This window comes from Bacillus rossius, chromosome 12, assembly GCF_032445375.1.
Source record: "Bacillus rossius redtenbacheri isolate Brsri chromosome 12, Brsri_v3, whole genome shotgun sequence".
Lineage (NCBI taxonomy): Eukaryota > Metazoa > Arthropoda > Insecta > Phasmatodea > Bacillidae > Bacillus > Bacillus rossius.
The window spans coordinates 46742657-46761286 of NC_086339.1; the positions used below are offsets into that span (position 1 = coordinate 46742657).

At 38.1% G+C, this 18630-nt stretch overlaps 1 protein-coding gene across 1 annotated transcript in view; it reads left to right on the top strand.

Moving 5' to 3' along the window:
* The first annotated feature begins 3001 nt into the window (after positions 1 to 3001).
* LOC134537976 (alpha-tocopherol transfer protein-like) overlaps positions 3002 to 18630 on the top strand; it is a 57313-nt gene continuing 41684 nt past the window's right edge. The window contains exons 1-3 of the mRNA XM_063378995.1: positions 3002 to 3159; positions 6314 to 6549; positions 16584 to 16743. Coding sequence (XP_063235065.1) covers positions 3002 to 3159; positions 6314 to 6549; positions 16584 to 16743 — 554 coding nt within the window. The remainder of the gene's footprint in view (positions 3160 to 6313; positions 6550 to 16583; positions 16744 to 18630) is intronic.

Genomic DNA, 18630 nt, shown 5'->3' on the forward strand with positions numbered 1-18630 from the left:
AAAGTATTTTTTTTATTATTTTTCATTAAAATTTTATTAAATGATTTTTTTTATAAATTTTTTAAAATTTTTTTCATTAAAATCGGATGATAAATAAAGATTTAAAGATGGCGACCATAACTAAATTTGCAACGGTGACGTCATAATTCAAAATGGCGGAAAACAAAATGCCGGAATGTTCGAGAAAACAAAATGACATCATCCAAAATGGCGGATCCAAGATGGCATATCCAAAATGGCCGTCGGGTTCAAGGTCAAGGTCAAAGGGCAAGGTCACATCCATCCAAGATGGCCGCCGTGACGTCACAATCCAAGATGGCGGTCGGCACCACAGGCACCACACCCAGGACCCAGTCCCCGGACTGGCCAAAACATACTACTGACATTGCAGTCGCCATCATCAAGGAGAAGTTAACTACCTGATGATGGCGACTGCAATGTCGACCGAAACGTTTGTGAAATATTTTTCAAGGACACGTCTACAACCCAGAAGCCAAGCTATTTCAGACAATGGCCGTGAAAGCCTGCGAACATTACCTGATTGATATCGTTCATAAATTATTCCTAGTGGAAAACTCTGTTGAATGATTTTTCTACATCAAGGAATGTTGCCTCATTATAACTGTTCCATATAAACGCAGTTACTATTTGCTCAGTCATTCGTACAAACTGAAACTGATTTGCAGTTGAATAATGCGCCCTGCGTAAACCGAACTGTCCATTTGGCAGGATGTTGTTTTCTTTAATGTTGGTACTGAGTCTTCGTAATATTACATACTCAGCTACTTGTGTTACTGTACTAAGCAAGCAGATCGGCCTTTAATTCTGCGGTATTGATTTGTCCTTACCAGGTTTTTGATATACAATTACGTTTGCCTCTTTCCATTGAGAAGGAAAATATTGTATTTTAAGCATAGCATTTATTAATTCAGCTAAATAGTGTAAGATCTCATCAGGCAGTTTCTTAAGGACAACTGCCTGTATTCCATCGTTTCCTGATTCCTTACGAGGCTGCAGGCTTTTAATAGCATGTTTAACTTCCTATGACTGAGTTAAGTAAGGCTCTGAGGTTAATGGTTGATTAAGTTTTCTTCTAAGTTCCCTCTAAATCATTGCATCAAATCGCGGGTCATAGGGCTCAATATTTGGTTTAAAGGAAGATTCTAATGTGCTCGCAAATGCCTGTGATTTATCTATCAGCGCAAAAGCGACATCAGTGGGGGTTTGCAGTGGAGGTATTTTATCTACCTTGTGGAGAAATCGCTTCGTCAATACTCCAGGTGCTGCCATCTTGCACCTGAAGCTGAGAGTTTCGCCTCCATTGGCTACTCCTCCATAGAGCTATCTCATCGGTAATAATTCTTTGTAATTCATTAATACGCGCTTTAATATCGCGCTGCCTACGTCTAGTGATTTCGCGCCTCAATCTATTTTTCTGAGTAATTAAATCTCCTATATACACCGGCAGTTCGTCCTGCTTAATATTAACCTCCTTTTCTAGAATGCAAGAGTTTATTGCAGTTTGTACATTAACTGTGAGATCGGTAACTGATGATTCTGCCAGTCAGCCTTTTTTTTATAGTATTTGACTTTCCTCAGTGGATTAGTGACGGTGTCCGCGTCATCAAATGTCAGGTGAACTGAGAAGTGATCAGGCGACACTTCATGAGCGACTCTGATTTCGAATCTCATGTGAACTATCTTATTTAAAACGATATAATATGTCAGGATTAGACCTTAGTGCGCCACTGTCATGTGTTGGCTCTGAGGGAGTATATGCATGGTAATTTTCGTTAGACTCATTTCTTTGCAGCAAGAAGCCATTGTCAGTGTTGCTCCGACAGTTCCAGTCTTCGTGTTTAGAATTTATATCGCCAACTGCTAAAAACACGGGAGCTGAACCATATAAAATGTCCAGCTCATTCTCAGTCAGTGGCGGTGCCATAGGAATGAGGAGTATTTGTTGACTATTGACTTTAATACTAATTGCCACCGCTTCCAATTTATCAAATTATGGTAGATAAAATTCTCCAAGTTTAATAATTTTGTGGACCACTATGACAACCCCTCCGCTTCTATTTTCGCGATCGCGCTTATAAATGTTGTAATTTAAGATCATTAGGAGCTCTGTTTGAATCAAATGGGTTTTCTTTTATGGCCGCGATTTTAATATTACATTTAAGTCAATTATCTGTGAATTCAATTATTTTATTTCTAATTCCTCGTGCATTCCAATAAAGGACAGTGCTTAATCTACAGTCAGCGGGGTTTATGTCGTTGACAGGACTTGAGATAAGGGTGCTGGCCATTGAAGCTGGCCGCTAAGGGGCGTGGCCGGACTGCACCAGAGGGCCTTCAGGCTCCAGGACTTGGGCCAGGCTCGGTCCTGTCCAGTTACCTTCATGGGCTCGTCGGGGCCGGAGTTGCTGTGCTGCTGGCACACCAGTGTCCGCGCGCATTGGCTGCTTGCGTGGCGGGTTAGCCGGGGCTCTCTTGCCCTGTCCATCTCTGTGCCCCGAGTGAAGCTTGTCCGGGGTCGCTGGGGCTGATAAACCACTGACCTTTCTTACCCGAACACTTTCCAGGGCTTCAATTAATTTTTTTAAGCATGACAAGAGGTAGTTTATTTAGGGAACAAATATATATTGACTATTGATTCTATATATGTTGTATCTATTGTGTATTAATTTAGCTATCCGGGCCAGGAAATCTCCATTCGGGTCCCTCGGGGGTGAGCCACCCAATAGGGAGGCGGTAACTAGCCACGGCATGGCGCGGGGCACAGCTCGGAGCTCCCTCCTACAGGCCTTGCAGCAGTGCGCGCACCTCGCCTTCCCCTCGTCGCCTCCCTGAGACCCGGGCCACACCAGCCTCACGCTGCTGCGGCCTCCGGAGCTCTCCAGCTCACGCATCCTCTCGGGATTCAACTACCAGCTTGTTGATGGGATGATGGTTAGCTACCAGAAGTTTTGCACCGGGAGTATGTGGAAACTCCTCCTGGATGAAGTCCCCGCGGGTGCTGCTGTGTGTCCGACAGAACACGCTGCGGTGGGACGGAGAGCCGAGCTCCCTGTGCTGCTCGTCGTGCTGCGTCCTGCGCTGCTTTGATGACCGGGCAGCTGCGGCCCGCGTCAACCAACACGCACATGGCAGGGGCACGTTCGCACTCCTGCGGCATCTGGTGCTCTTGTCCAGTCATGTTGAAACAGCCTACCACTGACCTACACCAGGTTTGCGGCTGGGCTGAAGGGGCAGCTACGCCTAGGGCACTTGATAACCTCTGCACCTGGTACCGCCTGGGCCTCACAGGCTGTCCTTCGCTGCGGAGCTCCTCTTCGCGATGCTACCGCGGCCACGGCTCAAGGCAGAATCGTGAAGCATTGTTGTGCAACGATTTCTGACGCTAGAAGGTTGCGGACGGTGCAGAGAACTCGTTCCCTCGAGCGGGCTCCACGTGGCGGCGTGCGGCTCAGGTTGAACCCCGCCATGCTGCAGGGATAGGCGGGTCGCCTGCGCCTGACGCCACCCGACTTGCTGGCATCTAGTAAGGGAGTCTTTGGGCAGAGGGCAACACAACCGGGTTTGAGCTTAATTTTGTGCACCGCGCCACTGGCCATATTCACAAGAAAATTGTGCTCTTTCAAGTACGTATTATTTTAATTACTTGCGTAAATCAGTATTGTTAAACAGTGTTATATAGTATGGTTTTATCTGTGTAACTAAATATTTTTTGCTGGTATAATGGTTTTCACGCTTTAGTTTGACAGGGTAATTATTAGTCACGCATTATTATTTGATTAAATAAATCACACACATTATTACAATTATGAGAACACAAGCGTGTAAATATGTTGAGTCCAACTAAGAATAAGCTAGTTAATAAATAAATAAAAAAATCCCGTGCGTAGAAATTTTTTTTTATATATTTTCACCTTTTGGCAATATGGTTATAATGTAAAGAATTACCGTGATGAAGGTTTGTGCCGTTTAGTTTTCGCTTCGCGGAGCGGCGGACATGTTACTCAGTTTTCATTCATTCGACGGCTGATTATTATCAATGCCTATGAATGCATTGCGGTATGTTTATGTAGCCTATTGGCATAATCTGTTGCACTATAACTCAATAATAAGGTGATATTTGCAGAACAAGAAAATTAGTCTATGAAAATGCTTGATCACATATTATCTATACATAATATAAAATTAAATTTAAAAAAAAAATATAATCAATCTTAGCTTTGATATTTACTGAAGAAATTTCTTTGTGGTTTAAGTATTTCAACAGTAAATAATATTTATGGTGTATTAATAATTTTTGATTGAACAATAATTATTGATATCCTAACCTATTGTTTTGAAGTGAGTAATAATTTGTTAATTCACGTTTATTTATTATTTCTATTTGAACCAAATTAATAATACTTAATTACAAAGAAGTTATGACTCTTAAATACTTGAAAAATAATTGAAAGCCAAAATTCCCGCGCTGTGTTATCTTGTTATTAAATTGTATAAACGGTTTTGCTGAGTAATAATAAGTAAAATTAAAAATGTGATTGAGAATAAAATTTAATGAGGTTGAGTTTTTATTTAAATGTGTAAATATTGTAGTTCGAATTTTTTTCGTGCTATAGTTGAAGTCCTAAAGATCTTAATAGTATAACATTTTATGACGTGATTATTTCAACAGTGATTAATATTTATTATTATTTAAACATTATGGTTTGATCAATAACTATTGATATCCTGAGCAGTTATTTTGAAATGAGTAATAGTTTTGTTAAAACATTCTTATTTAAAGAAGCTAACGTCGGCGACATTGTGCGGATCTCCAATAGAAAGGTGTCTTTGCGAATTAGTATCCAGAACTTTTCCGTGTGACCCATGTTCGTGAATCGGAGCCTAGAAATTACTACTTCGAAGATTTTGAACATAAGCGTATGTGTGGCGGTTTATATGCCGAAGAGATTCAGCCTACGATGTATGCCTACACAAACTTGGTGGAGAAGATTCTCAAACGTGAAAACTGACGATCCTATGTCAAGTGGTGGAGCAGCCCAACTCGCTTTAATTAGTGGGTAGCAGATTCAGAAATAGAGAAAAGCCAGTAATTTTTTTGTACTTTTGTTCTTGCAGTAGAGTATATATTAAGTAATATATATATTTTTAACTAAAATTAACTTTTTGTATTATTTTATGTATCAAAAAAAAGCACTGTAAACTATCGACTCAATCATTATTTTAACAAGTGAGTTTTTTGATAATTTTGGAATTTTTCCTGAATTTATAGCTGAATTATTACCTACATAATTTCAAGATGGCTGCTCAGACGGCCAATAAGATGGCTCTTGTCAATGTAATAAATAATTACTGCACTCTAGCAGGAATAAATTAAACTAATATGGTGACAGCATCCTCTAGCAAACGAAAACAACATGTCAAAACCAATATGGCGGCCTCCAGTAGACGACAACAATATGGCCGCCATGACATCATACTGGCTGATGTAATATATTTCTTGGATTTAGTAGTGGGATTTCAGTCTGCCGGATATTACACAATTACGGTTTTTACACAATTATGGATTTTATACAATTATAATATATATATAATTTTATGAAATAGTAAACAATTTTATATTTCAGTTTTATTTTATTTTTGATGAATACATTTTTAAGAGAATTATATTTCGTTTCGTTTCATCACATGCCTTGTATAAATTATCATGTGCTGGCCCTAGGATTAGTTTTATAAAACTTTTATCTGTCTCCGAAAATAAGTCGTCACTGGTGTGTACGATACAGATTCACTCGATGCCTCACCCGGAGGCCTGCTTGCACCTAACTGCGCTGCGCTGGTCGACCAGCCCACACCGCCGTCCCCTGAGCTCGCGGCTGCTGTCGCAACCTAGAAACACCTGACTTAGAAACACTTTTATAAAGCATTGCCGTTATACGTTTAGTTTGTCTAAGTTGCGTAGTTCAGCGTTTTGTGTTTTATATAGGGTTTTTAATTCATGACAATTCTGAGTTTGTGTTTTTAAGTTATGTTTCAAGGTTATGCGGGTTCATCGTTGTATGTTTCTAAGTTCTAATTTATGCACTTTCAAGTTACGTCGATTCTAGGTTGTATGTTTTTGGCATTTTGTGTTTCTAAGTTAACTGTTTTTTTTTTTTTTTTTTCATTATGATCGTTCTAACTGAAGTCAACTCTAAGCTACGTGTATGTCTTGGAGGATTGTAAGCTACGACTGTGATTGCTGAGGTCGTCGCTCTGGTCGGCCGAGGCCGGCGGGTTGCGCTACCCCCTCCAGCCGGACCTCGCTCGTCCGCCACGGAGACCCTCGCGTCCGCCTGATTGCAGCGCACAGATCCCCACTCACTGCCCTCTTCAGCGCGCGCGGACTCCAGCAGATCACGAGGCAGCAGCAGTCGCCCGCCACGCAGCGCCGCATGCGGCAGCAGGTGAGCAGCGAGCCGCAGGGGGTCGCTGAAGACATCCTGCACCTGAGCGCCTGGCTGGCCAGGCAGCCGCACCTGCCGCCCGTGGGTGAGTGTTGCCGTCCGCTCTCTCTCTCACTCTCACTCTCTCTCACTCTCACTCTCACTCTCTCACACTCTCTCACTCTCTCACTCACACACACTCTCTCCCCCTCTCTCACACACACTCTCTCCCCCTCTCTCACACACTCTCTCACACTCTATCACACTCTCACACTCTCTCTCACTATCTCTCACTCTCACACACACTCTCAATCTCACACACTCTCACACACACTCTCTCTCACTATCTCTCACTCTCACACACACTCTCTCAATCTTACACACTATCTCTCACTCTCACACTCTCACTCTCACACTCTCCCTCTCACACACTCTCTCACACTCTCTATAACTCTCACACTCTCACACTCTGTCACTCACACACTCTCTCCCCCTCTCTCACACACTCTCTCTCACTCTCTCACACACTCTATCACACTCTCACACTCTCTCTCACTATATCTCACTCTCACACACACACTCTCAATCTCACACACTCTCAATCTCACACAATCTCTCTCACTTTCACACTCTCACTCTCACACTCTCCCTCTCACACACTCTCACACACTCTCTCACACTCTCTCACCCTCTTTCACACTCACTCTCTCACACACTCTATCTCAATCTCTCACACTCTCTCTCACTCTCACACACACTCTCTCTCACTCTTACACTCTTTCACTCTCTATTTCTCACTATGTCTCACTCTCTCTCTCAGAAACCTCTTGGACACCTCATCGCGTCCTGGCAACGGCATCTGCCGCACACTGCACATTTTTTATTTTTTTATTCAGCAAATTGAACAGAATTATCCATGTAAAATTACAGATATTTGTTAATTTGTACAATTACTTGAGAACAACTGCATTGCTACAAAATAGTTTCCGCAATAAAACTGGGTTCGGAATCTTTCCCGAGCATTTATGCTTTGTGTTGTCCCAGTACCTACAATAGTTAAAGATATTTGCAAGCCGTTCTCTTAATATATTTCCAGTACTTACTGAGCACACAATAAGCATGGTACAACTTAATAAAGTCAAATAGTTGAATATTTGATTATCATGGTTCAAAAAAATCGTGTATTAATGAAACATCAATCAAAATATAAACTAATTCTGCAATTCTGGTTATAAATAATTACAGCTCGAAAAACGTATTCCATGCATGCAATAAACACCATAGTCATGTTTTGTACAAGATTTACAATATATTTCTAGTAGTAGTACTACAAACAATTTTCTTGGCAACTGGTCTCCAAACGATTTTTTTTTTGTAAAAGTACAGAAACATTTTTGTTTTCTGTGGCAGAGACACAAGCGTCTGACGAAATACCACATAATTATGAGAGACCTTGAAGCTCGCGGTGCCATTGGCCCACAGATATGTCGCCACGCCCCCAAGGACAAGAATCACGTGACATGCTGACCCGCCAGGAGGTAAGCTGTGGCTGCAGTTGAAGGATAATAGACATCGACTCTTCTGCACACAGAAAATAATTTCTTTTCTTTTACAAATGATTTCTATGTAAACTAGTTGCCAATAAGTAATTTGCGGTACTACAGAAAAAATATTACAACTTTGTACACCATATGACTATGGTTATTTGTTCATATGTGAAATAGTTTTATCGAGATAATACTGAGAATTTCTTACGAAAGTTGGAGCACTGTTTTATATTTTAACTGATATTTTATCAAACATTTTTTGAACCATGGGAAAGATAGCCGAATATTCAATAATTGTACTTTATTTTGCTGTATTAGGCTTATTACGTGCGCAGTTAATATTGGACAGGTATTCAGGGAACGGTTCACATATCACTTTAACTGTTGGAGATATTGGGACACCACAAAGCATAAATGCGTGGTTAAGAATCCCATCCCAGTATTATTGCAAACACTGTTTTGTTGTGATACAGTTACCTACAAGTAAATGCATAAACTGAACATGAATGTTTCTGTTACATTTACAAAAAAAAAAATAATATACAGTCTATATAAATGTTTGGTGTTTGCAACTTTCTAGTAATTAACTTATTTACATAACACAGAAAAACATTGCGTGCTTTCAATGATTATTGGAATGGGGAAGATTGATGCTTAACACTTTTATGGACATACTTCATTACTGGTTGTCACTGTATGACACATAGAGAACAGTCATCATCTGATTTTGTCTTTTTTTTCTGTTTTTTTTTTATAAATATTTATTCATCTTTCTTGTCCATTCTTGTGGTTTCTCTGTGACACACAGTGAAAACCAGCAATGACGTACAGTATGTCCATTATAATGTTCTTCAGAACAGAAAAAACAAGTCCTAATATTGTTTTTTATAATAATAAACTATTTTGATATTCAGCTCATTGTTAGCAAGAACATAATAAAATATCATATAAATTGGTTCATAAACTCACTCCGAATATTTCGGAGATGAAATTTTATGGGAAAATGCGTCCATGGAATGAGAAATAATCCCCTAAAATGTAGTTTGATTTTAAAAATCGTCCGATATTATTTGTCACTATCACATACATAAAACTGATTTTCAAAGATATAACCCACTTTCGGTAGTTCGTTTGAGCATGATGATGGAAGCAGATAGCAATTCCCAAACCGTCGCCACTGATTGGTCACAGACAGTCTACTGTGTTTATACGTGTTGCCGTCATGTCGCCCTGTCACGGTGTTCGTCTGTGCATCGCTGTGATGTGCGGAGTTGCTTTTCATTTACTGTTCTGGTTGCAACTGTCTCACCCTTGTGGTATTCATCTGTGCAGTCATTGTTGTAACTAAATTTATTCGACGTCTTTCTCTGTATTTTCCAAGCAGGTAATATTTGAAATAAGCTAATGTTTTTTTCCGTATTTTTATATATTCATATTGGTTGTCCATTCCTGAGGATTTTCTATGACAGCAATGACGAAAGTTTAAAGATATATGTCAAATATTGTGAAATTGATGTTATCCCGAAATATTTTTATTATTTTTATTCCATAAGAAATGACCATCCCGATGATCACTAGTATAGGATGTCTAGTGATGCGACAAATATTCTCATTCGCATTCGCAAACAGTCGAATATTTCTTGACATTCGCATTCGCAGAATTCATGCAAATAGTTTGCAAAAATAAATATAAGAATTTTTTATTGTGGAAATAATAGGTACTAAATTAGACAAAAAAATTCAAATTCTTACCATTTTATTAGAAACTTTTTTATGTTACTCCTTTATAAAAAAAACTTAAGTTTTTTATTAAGGTAACATTGAAATTATATATTTTATAAGCCTTTACTTACACGTTAGGTAATAGGTAAAAAAATAATTTGTAGTATAAATAACTTTCATTACAAACCAAAAAATATTAAATTCAAACAAACAAAACCTTATTCTTCTCTTAAACGTTTATCAGTCTTTACTTGCACTTTTTTTTTAATTTTAGTGTTTTAAATAATCAACTTCTCTAATAAAAATTAAAAACATTTATATTATAAACATTTTATATGGCTACCTATATGTTAAAATTATTAATTGATTATCTATTACAGTTATTATTAATAGAAATTTTAAGACAAATTATATCAAGCACCCTACGTTTTTAGTTATACGCAGTTGTGGTGCATTACTTGGCTGGTAGACAAAAAAAAACTTAAATTAAAATTTAACTATAAAATCGTTTTTTTTTTAGTTTTTTTTTAAACTGTAAATTTTTTAAATATGTTTGACCAATTTGCTGTTCTACGAATAGTTATGCATTTCCCGTCCTCTTGTGATTGGATCATCTGATGAGCGTGGGGAGGCCGTGAGCAAATGGCAATGACCACTAGCCATCGCTCGCTCTTTCCGCACGTGCGTGGTTGTAAGACGGAGGGGCTGTCTGCCACGAGAGGCAGTTTGTCATCCCTCGTGCAAGAGTGCACAGCAAATCATTTCCTGTAGCCTACTTATAGCCTACTTACAAAAGATTCCTATGGTAACCAGAAGCCACGAAAAATGTTATTTTTCCATACATGAAATATGTGTTTCGGTATATTACCAAGTATTTCTTACGAAAATTGGTGCAATTTTTTTTATTTTATTATTTCGTTCCGGCATAATTGTTTTAAACCATAGAAAATATATTCGAATATTTAATAATTGGTCTTTATTTGGTTTTATTATGCTTATTGATGTGCGCAGGTAATACAAGAAAGCTATTCAGGGAACGGTTTACAAATAACTTTAACAACTGGAGGTTCTGGAACAGCACAAAGCATAAATGCCCGGGTAAGAATTTGAACACTGTATAACTGCGAGCACATTATTTGTAGTGATACAGTTGTTTCCGTGAGAATGTACAAATTCAAGTTTATCTGTAATTTTACGTAAATATTTTTTTTCCATTTACAAAAAATATATATAGCGTGGGAGCGTGGAGTATAGCATGGTGATAAAAAAAATTACGGCAAATTAATGGAGTCTCCGTGAAGTATATGATGCAACTATCGTGGCAGCGCTGATCCTGTCTCACCAATGTTCTCGTACACTACTTTAACGTTATTTTGTAGAGAAAAGTCTGTTCCGAGAGTAAAGGCCAGCTAATGTATTGCTTTGCTACCGTTGCTACTCTTTAATATAACTGCAGCGTTGTAATCATCGTTCAACTCAACGCAATGTATTGGTTTTTCCGTCACAAGCTATCGTCTAATAGCTTATTCAAACCGAAATGAGTTTTTCTGCTGTGAACTCGGGGGCTGTCAGATTAAAAAAAGAATTTTTTAATGTCACTAAAAAAAGCAATTTAGTTATTGTGGAAAATCAGAATATAAACTTTTAGCAGGTAACCTTGAATGAATTGTTCAGGGAATATATAATTTACTGAAATTTTGTAAAAAAAAAAAAAAAAGCATGTAAGAAGTGGCATATGCCTGGCGATGAAATTTGCAACGGAGCACATAACTAACTGTTTATACCTTGTAGCATACATAGGAATAGCCCTGGACGAAAAGCAATGCCATGATAATGCAACTACCCATAATATTATATGCCTTTGAATTTGAAAGTGAAAAAACTTAGTGAAAATGATAAAGTATTTGACATCGAACACTGTGCGTCAGCAAAATGTTTTACTTAACAATATAGTTAAATATCTTGCAGTAGTAAAATGAGCACTGCTACTCATTTGGCGTAACGTGTTAACATTATGTTCACCAGGAGCTTCGCCTCATTGGCATGCCTCTTCCCGAGCAGAAGGTTTGCTGGTTTGTGTTTCCTGTAATCATACAATTCCAAACTCTGGGTGGTTATTGACTTCCTGTCTGAAGCAAGGCAGTGACAACGTGCAACACAGTGCTTTAGGAAAAACAGATTGTATATGGTCCGGGAACCACATGCGATAATGTTATGTTATTAAGTGTAAATGATGAAACAATGATTAAGGGCTTGTTAAAAGTTTTCTTGTGATTCGATTTAATAATTAAAGATAACTGTTAGCTAATTTTCTTGGTGTTCGAGGTTTAGCCGCACTCAGCAATATTTTTGTGCGAATGAAACTTAAATGTTCATGTAAAATTACAAATATTTGCATCACTACAAAAAGTGTTCGCAGTAAACCAGGGTTCATATTCTTCCACGAACAGTTATGCTTTGTTTTGTCCCAGTACCTTAAATAGTTAAAGTTATTTGTAAACCATTCCCTGAATAGCTGTTCAGTGTTAACTGCACAGGTTAATAAGCATAATAAAACAAAATAAAGAGCAATTATAGAATAATAGATTATATTTTTTCATTTATTTTTAAATTTGGCTTGAATTAAACAAAAGTTGAAATATAAAATCATGCGTCAATTTTCATAATAATTACTGAGTAATATCTCGAAACAATGCAAAAATAACCATAGCTCTGTGTTGCACAAAGTTACAACATCTGTCTTGTAGTATTAGTAACTATTTTGTGGCAACTGGTTTCTAAATTAATATCTTGTAAATGTACAAAAAAAATTATGTGTAGATTTTATAATGTAAGTACAATGTGTAAAGTAAACCCCCCTTTTGAACAACTCAGCTTCGAAAGTCTAAATAGTTTATTATATAACTATCTACCATACCCGGCTTCGTACGGGAAAAATAATGATTTATATATAGAGTACTGATAAAATACAATAGTGACAAAACGTAAAACTGCAACGTCCAGCGATTACAGAGTTTAAGTTTTGTTACCATCCCATGGGAAATATACATTTTTTCCGGGGTGATAAGTACCTTTTGTCTTATTCCACGACCTTAAGTAACTACTATATACCAGATTTCATGACAGTCCGTTCAGTCTTTAAGGAGCTGAATGGTAAATAATCATACACACACAAACTTTAGCATGTGTAATACCAGTAGGATGACTACGAAAAACCACCGCCTAATTTAAATAAATTGTTAAAGTATAAAAAAAATACTCATCAGTGATTCTGAAATGAAAATCCAGTTATGCTAAGCTTTCTTAACCAACATTGAGGATGTTTTTATCCATTCAATACTTATAAAGATACGTTTCTCAACCATTTAGCAGCAGGCGGTTGGCGGGTTTGGGGGGGGGGGGGGAATCCTGCAGCTCGCAATGTGCTCATGCATGATTATTTATCGCGTTGTGAAAGTTGACCACTAGATACTAGACTGAAGGGACCGCGCTAGCAGAAATGTGCTTCGTACATCGGACCTGGCACGCAAGACTAGAGTAAACTGACACCTTCCTGTACTTTACCAAAGATTCCTATGGAAACCAGTTGCCCAGAAACAGTTCGTAATGCCACAAGAAAGATATTGTAACTTTGTACAACACATAGCTATGGTTATTTTTGCATATATGAAATACTTTTTTCTATAATCTAGATAATACTGATTATTTCTTACTAAAATTGGCATATGATTTTATATTTTAATCAATGTTTCATTCAAGCATATTTTATTAATATTACGGAAAAGATAATCAAACTTTCAATTACAAAACTTTATTTTGTGCAATAATGCTTATTAATGTATGAAAAATATTCAGAGAACGGTTTACAAGTAACTTTAACTATTGTAGGTACTGCGAAAACTCAAAGCACAAATGCCTGGAAAATTTCCGAAACCAATATTACTGCGAACCCTATTTTGAATTATACAATTATTTTCATGCAATGTACATCTTTCCAATATCAATATCTCAAAATTTTACATGAATAGTTATGTTGCATTCAAAAAAAAAATACAGTGTAGGGTCTTGCGCACCCGTGTGTATGCCTTCATGTGAAACAAATGCCTTTTCTCAAACAGAACAAAATACTGCACGGGCCAAAAATGTGTAATAATTTATTTGACATTTTATTTGAGTGACAGGAATAAACGTTTGTAAATTTTCTTTAAAATTATTAAATATATTTAAACCTAAAAAAAAAAAATGCTATCAGATTTCCTAACACCTTCATGTGGGCGTCCTATTGTTGGAATCTCTGAGGCTCCATGCTCGTATCACCAGTGTCATCCGTCTGATTTCAGACTCCAGGATGGTGCAGTGCACACTATGGACACCCCGTTGTCTTAAGGGGAAGGGAAATTATTAAAAATAAGTAATTTTAAAATCAATGTATTTAAGCTAATAGCAGTTTTTTCACATTATTTTCAAAATTTTGCCTACGTCTAAGACTGAAGTAAGTAGTGGCTGGCTGTTACATTTAGTTTCTCCTGTGAAGTCAATGTAGTCTGGTATTGAAATAATTTTTGGGTCTGACTTTGTGACGTGTGTGTCACGTCACATTTGGTGGCGTTTGTTTTTGTGTACCGGTGCGGTGTTATTTACTGTTAGCCGTGTGGCGGCGCGAGCCGTAACCTCAGATTTGGTGTTTTGGCCGGTGTGGATCTAGGAGCGCGGGCACGTTTCCGATTGTCAGGATCTAGAGCCACTCGTGCGCTTGTCAGGCTCTGATCGGCAATTTTCGGTACGCAGTGTCTGCGTTTGTCTTTGTTTTCCTTTTTGGTGGGTTGAGGTTGGTACATGTGGCGCGCTGGGCTGTTGACGAGGTTCTCTGGGGAGTGTCTGTCTGCTACGAGCCATGGTCTGAGTGGCTTACAATTTTACGTGCCGATGGAGTGCCTGCGTAATAAAATCCATGGCTGTAACTTTGTGTGGAAGTTTGGTAAACCTTGGTGGAATATAATAACTTAAGTTACGGGAGGTTTTGCACCGTCGCTTACACAATGTTCGAGTGCAGCAGTGTTCTACGCAGTTATTACCAATGAGGATAAACATTTTCTTTTTAGTAAATTGAGAATTTTAATTTTTTGTCGTGTGAGCCTAGTCGCTAATGTCGTGGGTGTCAAATGGTGCCGTGCGTGCTGCTGATCTTCCTTCTTCAGCCCGGTTGAGGGTTGTCTGCGAGGAAGTGTAAATGCTTGGTTTTGAGGCTTCTTTATTTGATATCTCCCGAAACAGATGGCAACAGACAAACTGTAAGTGTTGAACTTTATTTTTTCGTCTAGATTACGTCAGACGGACCTTCTGTGATGCTGTACCTTATGGGGTACGCCACGCCTGTATTTTCACCTTCGAGATCTCATTTGGATATAACTGTAATATTTTTGAAGGAAGTTTTTTTTTGTTTTGGTTTAGACACAGCAGCAAGTAACTACGTCGTCAAGTCTCGTTATGAGTCGTTACCTATTTGGATAATTATAATTTGGTTTTTCCCAGCTTATTAATTATTGAGTGGTTTACTTTTGGACTCGAAAAGGAAAATATTTTGTTTTTTTCCGTTAAGTGTATGGAAAGCCGTGCCAACTTTAAGTAATTTTGAGAAACATTTTATAATAACTTTGAGGGAAATTGTTAATATTTTGTACCCTTCATGCGAGTTATGCGCACTGGGTATTTTTCTAATAAGATTTTATTGTAATGTTTTTTTGCATTTTTTATAATGTTATAAATTTTTATATAGGTATGTATATCAAGTCAATTTAGAAAGGTTTCTAGTCAGGTGCTCGATAGGGTATTTTGTGAGGCAGAAAATTGGTTGTGAACTTTTATAATAATTTATTGTAATTATATTTTCTCTTTACTGCCAGATGATCATGAACTTTCGAACTGAACTGGAAGAGTTTGAGGCAACAAGTAATTAATTTGCCAAAAACAATGAATGAGTAGATTAACTGAACCGAGCACCTAATTTATTGTGTGAAAGGTGGTAATATTATATATATATATATATATATATATATATATTAAGTGCAGTTTTAAGTGATATTGTCATTTAATTTTTTTTGTATTTAATATTTATAGTGGATGTTTTGATGTTAACCAAGTCAGTAAGGGAACAGTATCTAGTTCATGTGCGACACCCATGGTGCACCGGGGTGGTATAGGTATACTTATTATTTTATTGCGTTATGTACTTCTAGTCAAGAGGGGCGAAGCCTGCTATACCCAGTTGTTAATTGTTTAATTTAATATATAAACATATATATATTGTTTGGCATGTTCTGCTTATGATTTTTCTATGTTTATATAAAGGACCAAAGAATACATAACTAACTCACTATTTTGCTGTCAATTCTTTGTATCCTGCCTTCTGCAAGTTTTTGGTCAAAGCGGGTCCAACTTCAACAGAAATAATGCTATTAACTGACATTTGGTTATGGTCTCTCAAAATCTCTAAAACTTTAATGAATTTCCATGCCATGTAAAATGTTGTAATCAATATGTTGTTTATCAGTTTCATCGCTCCATCTTTAGCAATATCATGGCTAACCTTTCTAATTCTTGCATGTATTTATGCATTTTATTTTAAAGTATAAGTATCATGATGATAATATATTTGAAAGATTTTTGCAATGGGAGTGCATGACTTGATGTAAGCTTTTGGATATACGCCATTGCTAAGCACTTTTTCTGTAGAAAAGTTAGTTTTCTTCTACAGAAAAAGTGCTTAGCAATGGCGTATGTCCAAAAGCTTACATCAAGTAATGATGATAATATAGGCTACTTGATGTTTTATGCAATAATACACACAACTTATTTGTTTGCCTTGACACAGACGACTTGCTGCTGGACAGGTTCCTGTACAACTGCAAGTACAGCTTGTCCCGATGCAAGTCTGTGCTGGACATGTACTACACCGTGAGGACGGCCGTGCCGGAGTTCTTCAAGCACAGGGACGCCACGGAGGACTCCATCCGCCGCAGTTGCGAAGTGACGTGAGTTCGAGCATCAGCCCAGCTCCGAGCTGTTGAGGTTCACTTACAACACATCGGTCAACAAGTTCTCGCCTGTTTTGTTGTGACTGAGATCTTGCCTGTGTGCACAAAGTCAGGCAAACAAAAAGCACCGTAGCACCTGAATAATGTGTAAACAGGGAAGTTTTCTTCTATTTTGTCCATTTCTCGCCAAATATAAGAAGACATTTCATTACCGTTTAAATTTTTCTGTTTGTGTTATGTTTGGGGGTTATTTAACTTTCCCAACTAAATACACAAATATAAATCAGTAGAATAACGATCCTATTTACATTTTTCAACACAAAAGCTATAGATCAGAGGTTCCCAATCTTTTTGAGTTCACGGCGCACTTAAAAGATTTATTATTTTGACGCGGTGCCCTTCCTAGTCGAAATATATGAACAAAACTAGATTTTGGATCCAAGATGGCGTACTCGCATGTGATGTACTCGCGTTACCCTCCCACATATGCGCCCAATTAGGGTAGGGTGGGAGTATCTTCCCGTTCTCTTTGATTAAACATTCCAGATCATAATTTAAACAGAACTGTGAGGAATCGCTCCCTGTTGTTTATCGGGAGGGTGTTAGAGCTTCGGCAAAGACCAGCGGCTGGGGCCACCAACCCAGCATAGTCACCGCCTCAGCCCCTGTACCTCACTCAGCTGACCAGACGGTTGGCTGTGTCCTGAGCCCTACGACTTTATCAGCACTGCTGGTGCCTACCCCGATCTCCCACATCACCAAACTGTTTTCCGGCCCGAAAGCTGGCTCACCCGCCACCTCCCCTCCTGTGTCTGCGCCCTTTCAGGGTAGAATATGATTTGTCTTACAGATCTTACTAATCCAGAGCCCAACATCTGAACCAGACTTGTAAAACAGGTCCCCTCCGCTCTGTCCGACCAGCGGACCGCAAACTGCCTATGCAAGTCAGTGGACAGAGTTTCACAGGAAGTTAGCTATAGGTTTCCGCCGCCCAGCAGGCCAACGCCTAATATCAAAATTGACCACAACGCCGACAGCTAGAAAACTGCTGTGTATCACAATGCCGAAATAACAACTGAATGAATATGTGTGTGTTTCTTAAATGTACCTTAACGCCGAAATACCACAATCAAACCTAACCTTACCTAACCTAACCTAGTGTAATATAACCTAACCTAACTTAACCTAGCCTATCCTAGCCTAGCCTAACCTAGTCTAACCTAACGTAATATTTGTGGCAGTCCTGAAATGCCATTTTTCGGCGTTCGTGTACTTCGGTGTTGTGGTACACAGCAGTTTTCTAGCTATCGGTTTTGTGGTCAATTTGGCATTTCGGCGTTGTGGTGCGTCCCCGTCTGCCACCAGACAGGCTTGAGGCCGGGCCCCATCAGAGTCCCAACTCCCACTGCAAGCACAAAATCCCTGTTACTTCCCACAAGGTAAATACTTGCCCAGATGGGGCCTAACCTGCATATTAAAATTCAAAATCAAAGTGAGCATCAAAACCTATGCTGAAAAATGTAAGGTGGCAAAAACATTGACCGAACACATCAAATATATTTTCAAGGTTTATTGTTAATCTTAATATCTCACAAAATGTACAAAAATAGTTAGATCTCATAAATATATCACAAATGTTTTATAATTGACTAGAGATATCTCATAAATAATACAAGTATAGTTAGATCTCATAAATAACAAATATTTTATAATTTATACACAATAAATATTCCTGACTTTAATACTTTCTTTGGTTTCAAAACTCTAGGCTAGAAGAGTACATTTAAATGCTTAATGACTTTAAACCAAAAATAAACAAACCATTAATCAACTCGCAAGGAAAAGGTCTTTGGAGAGCTAAAAATCAATTAACTATTGAAAGCA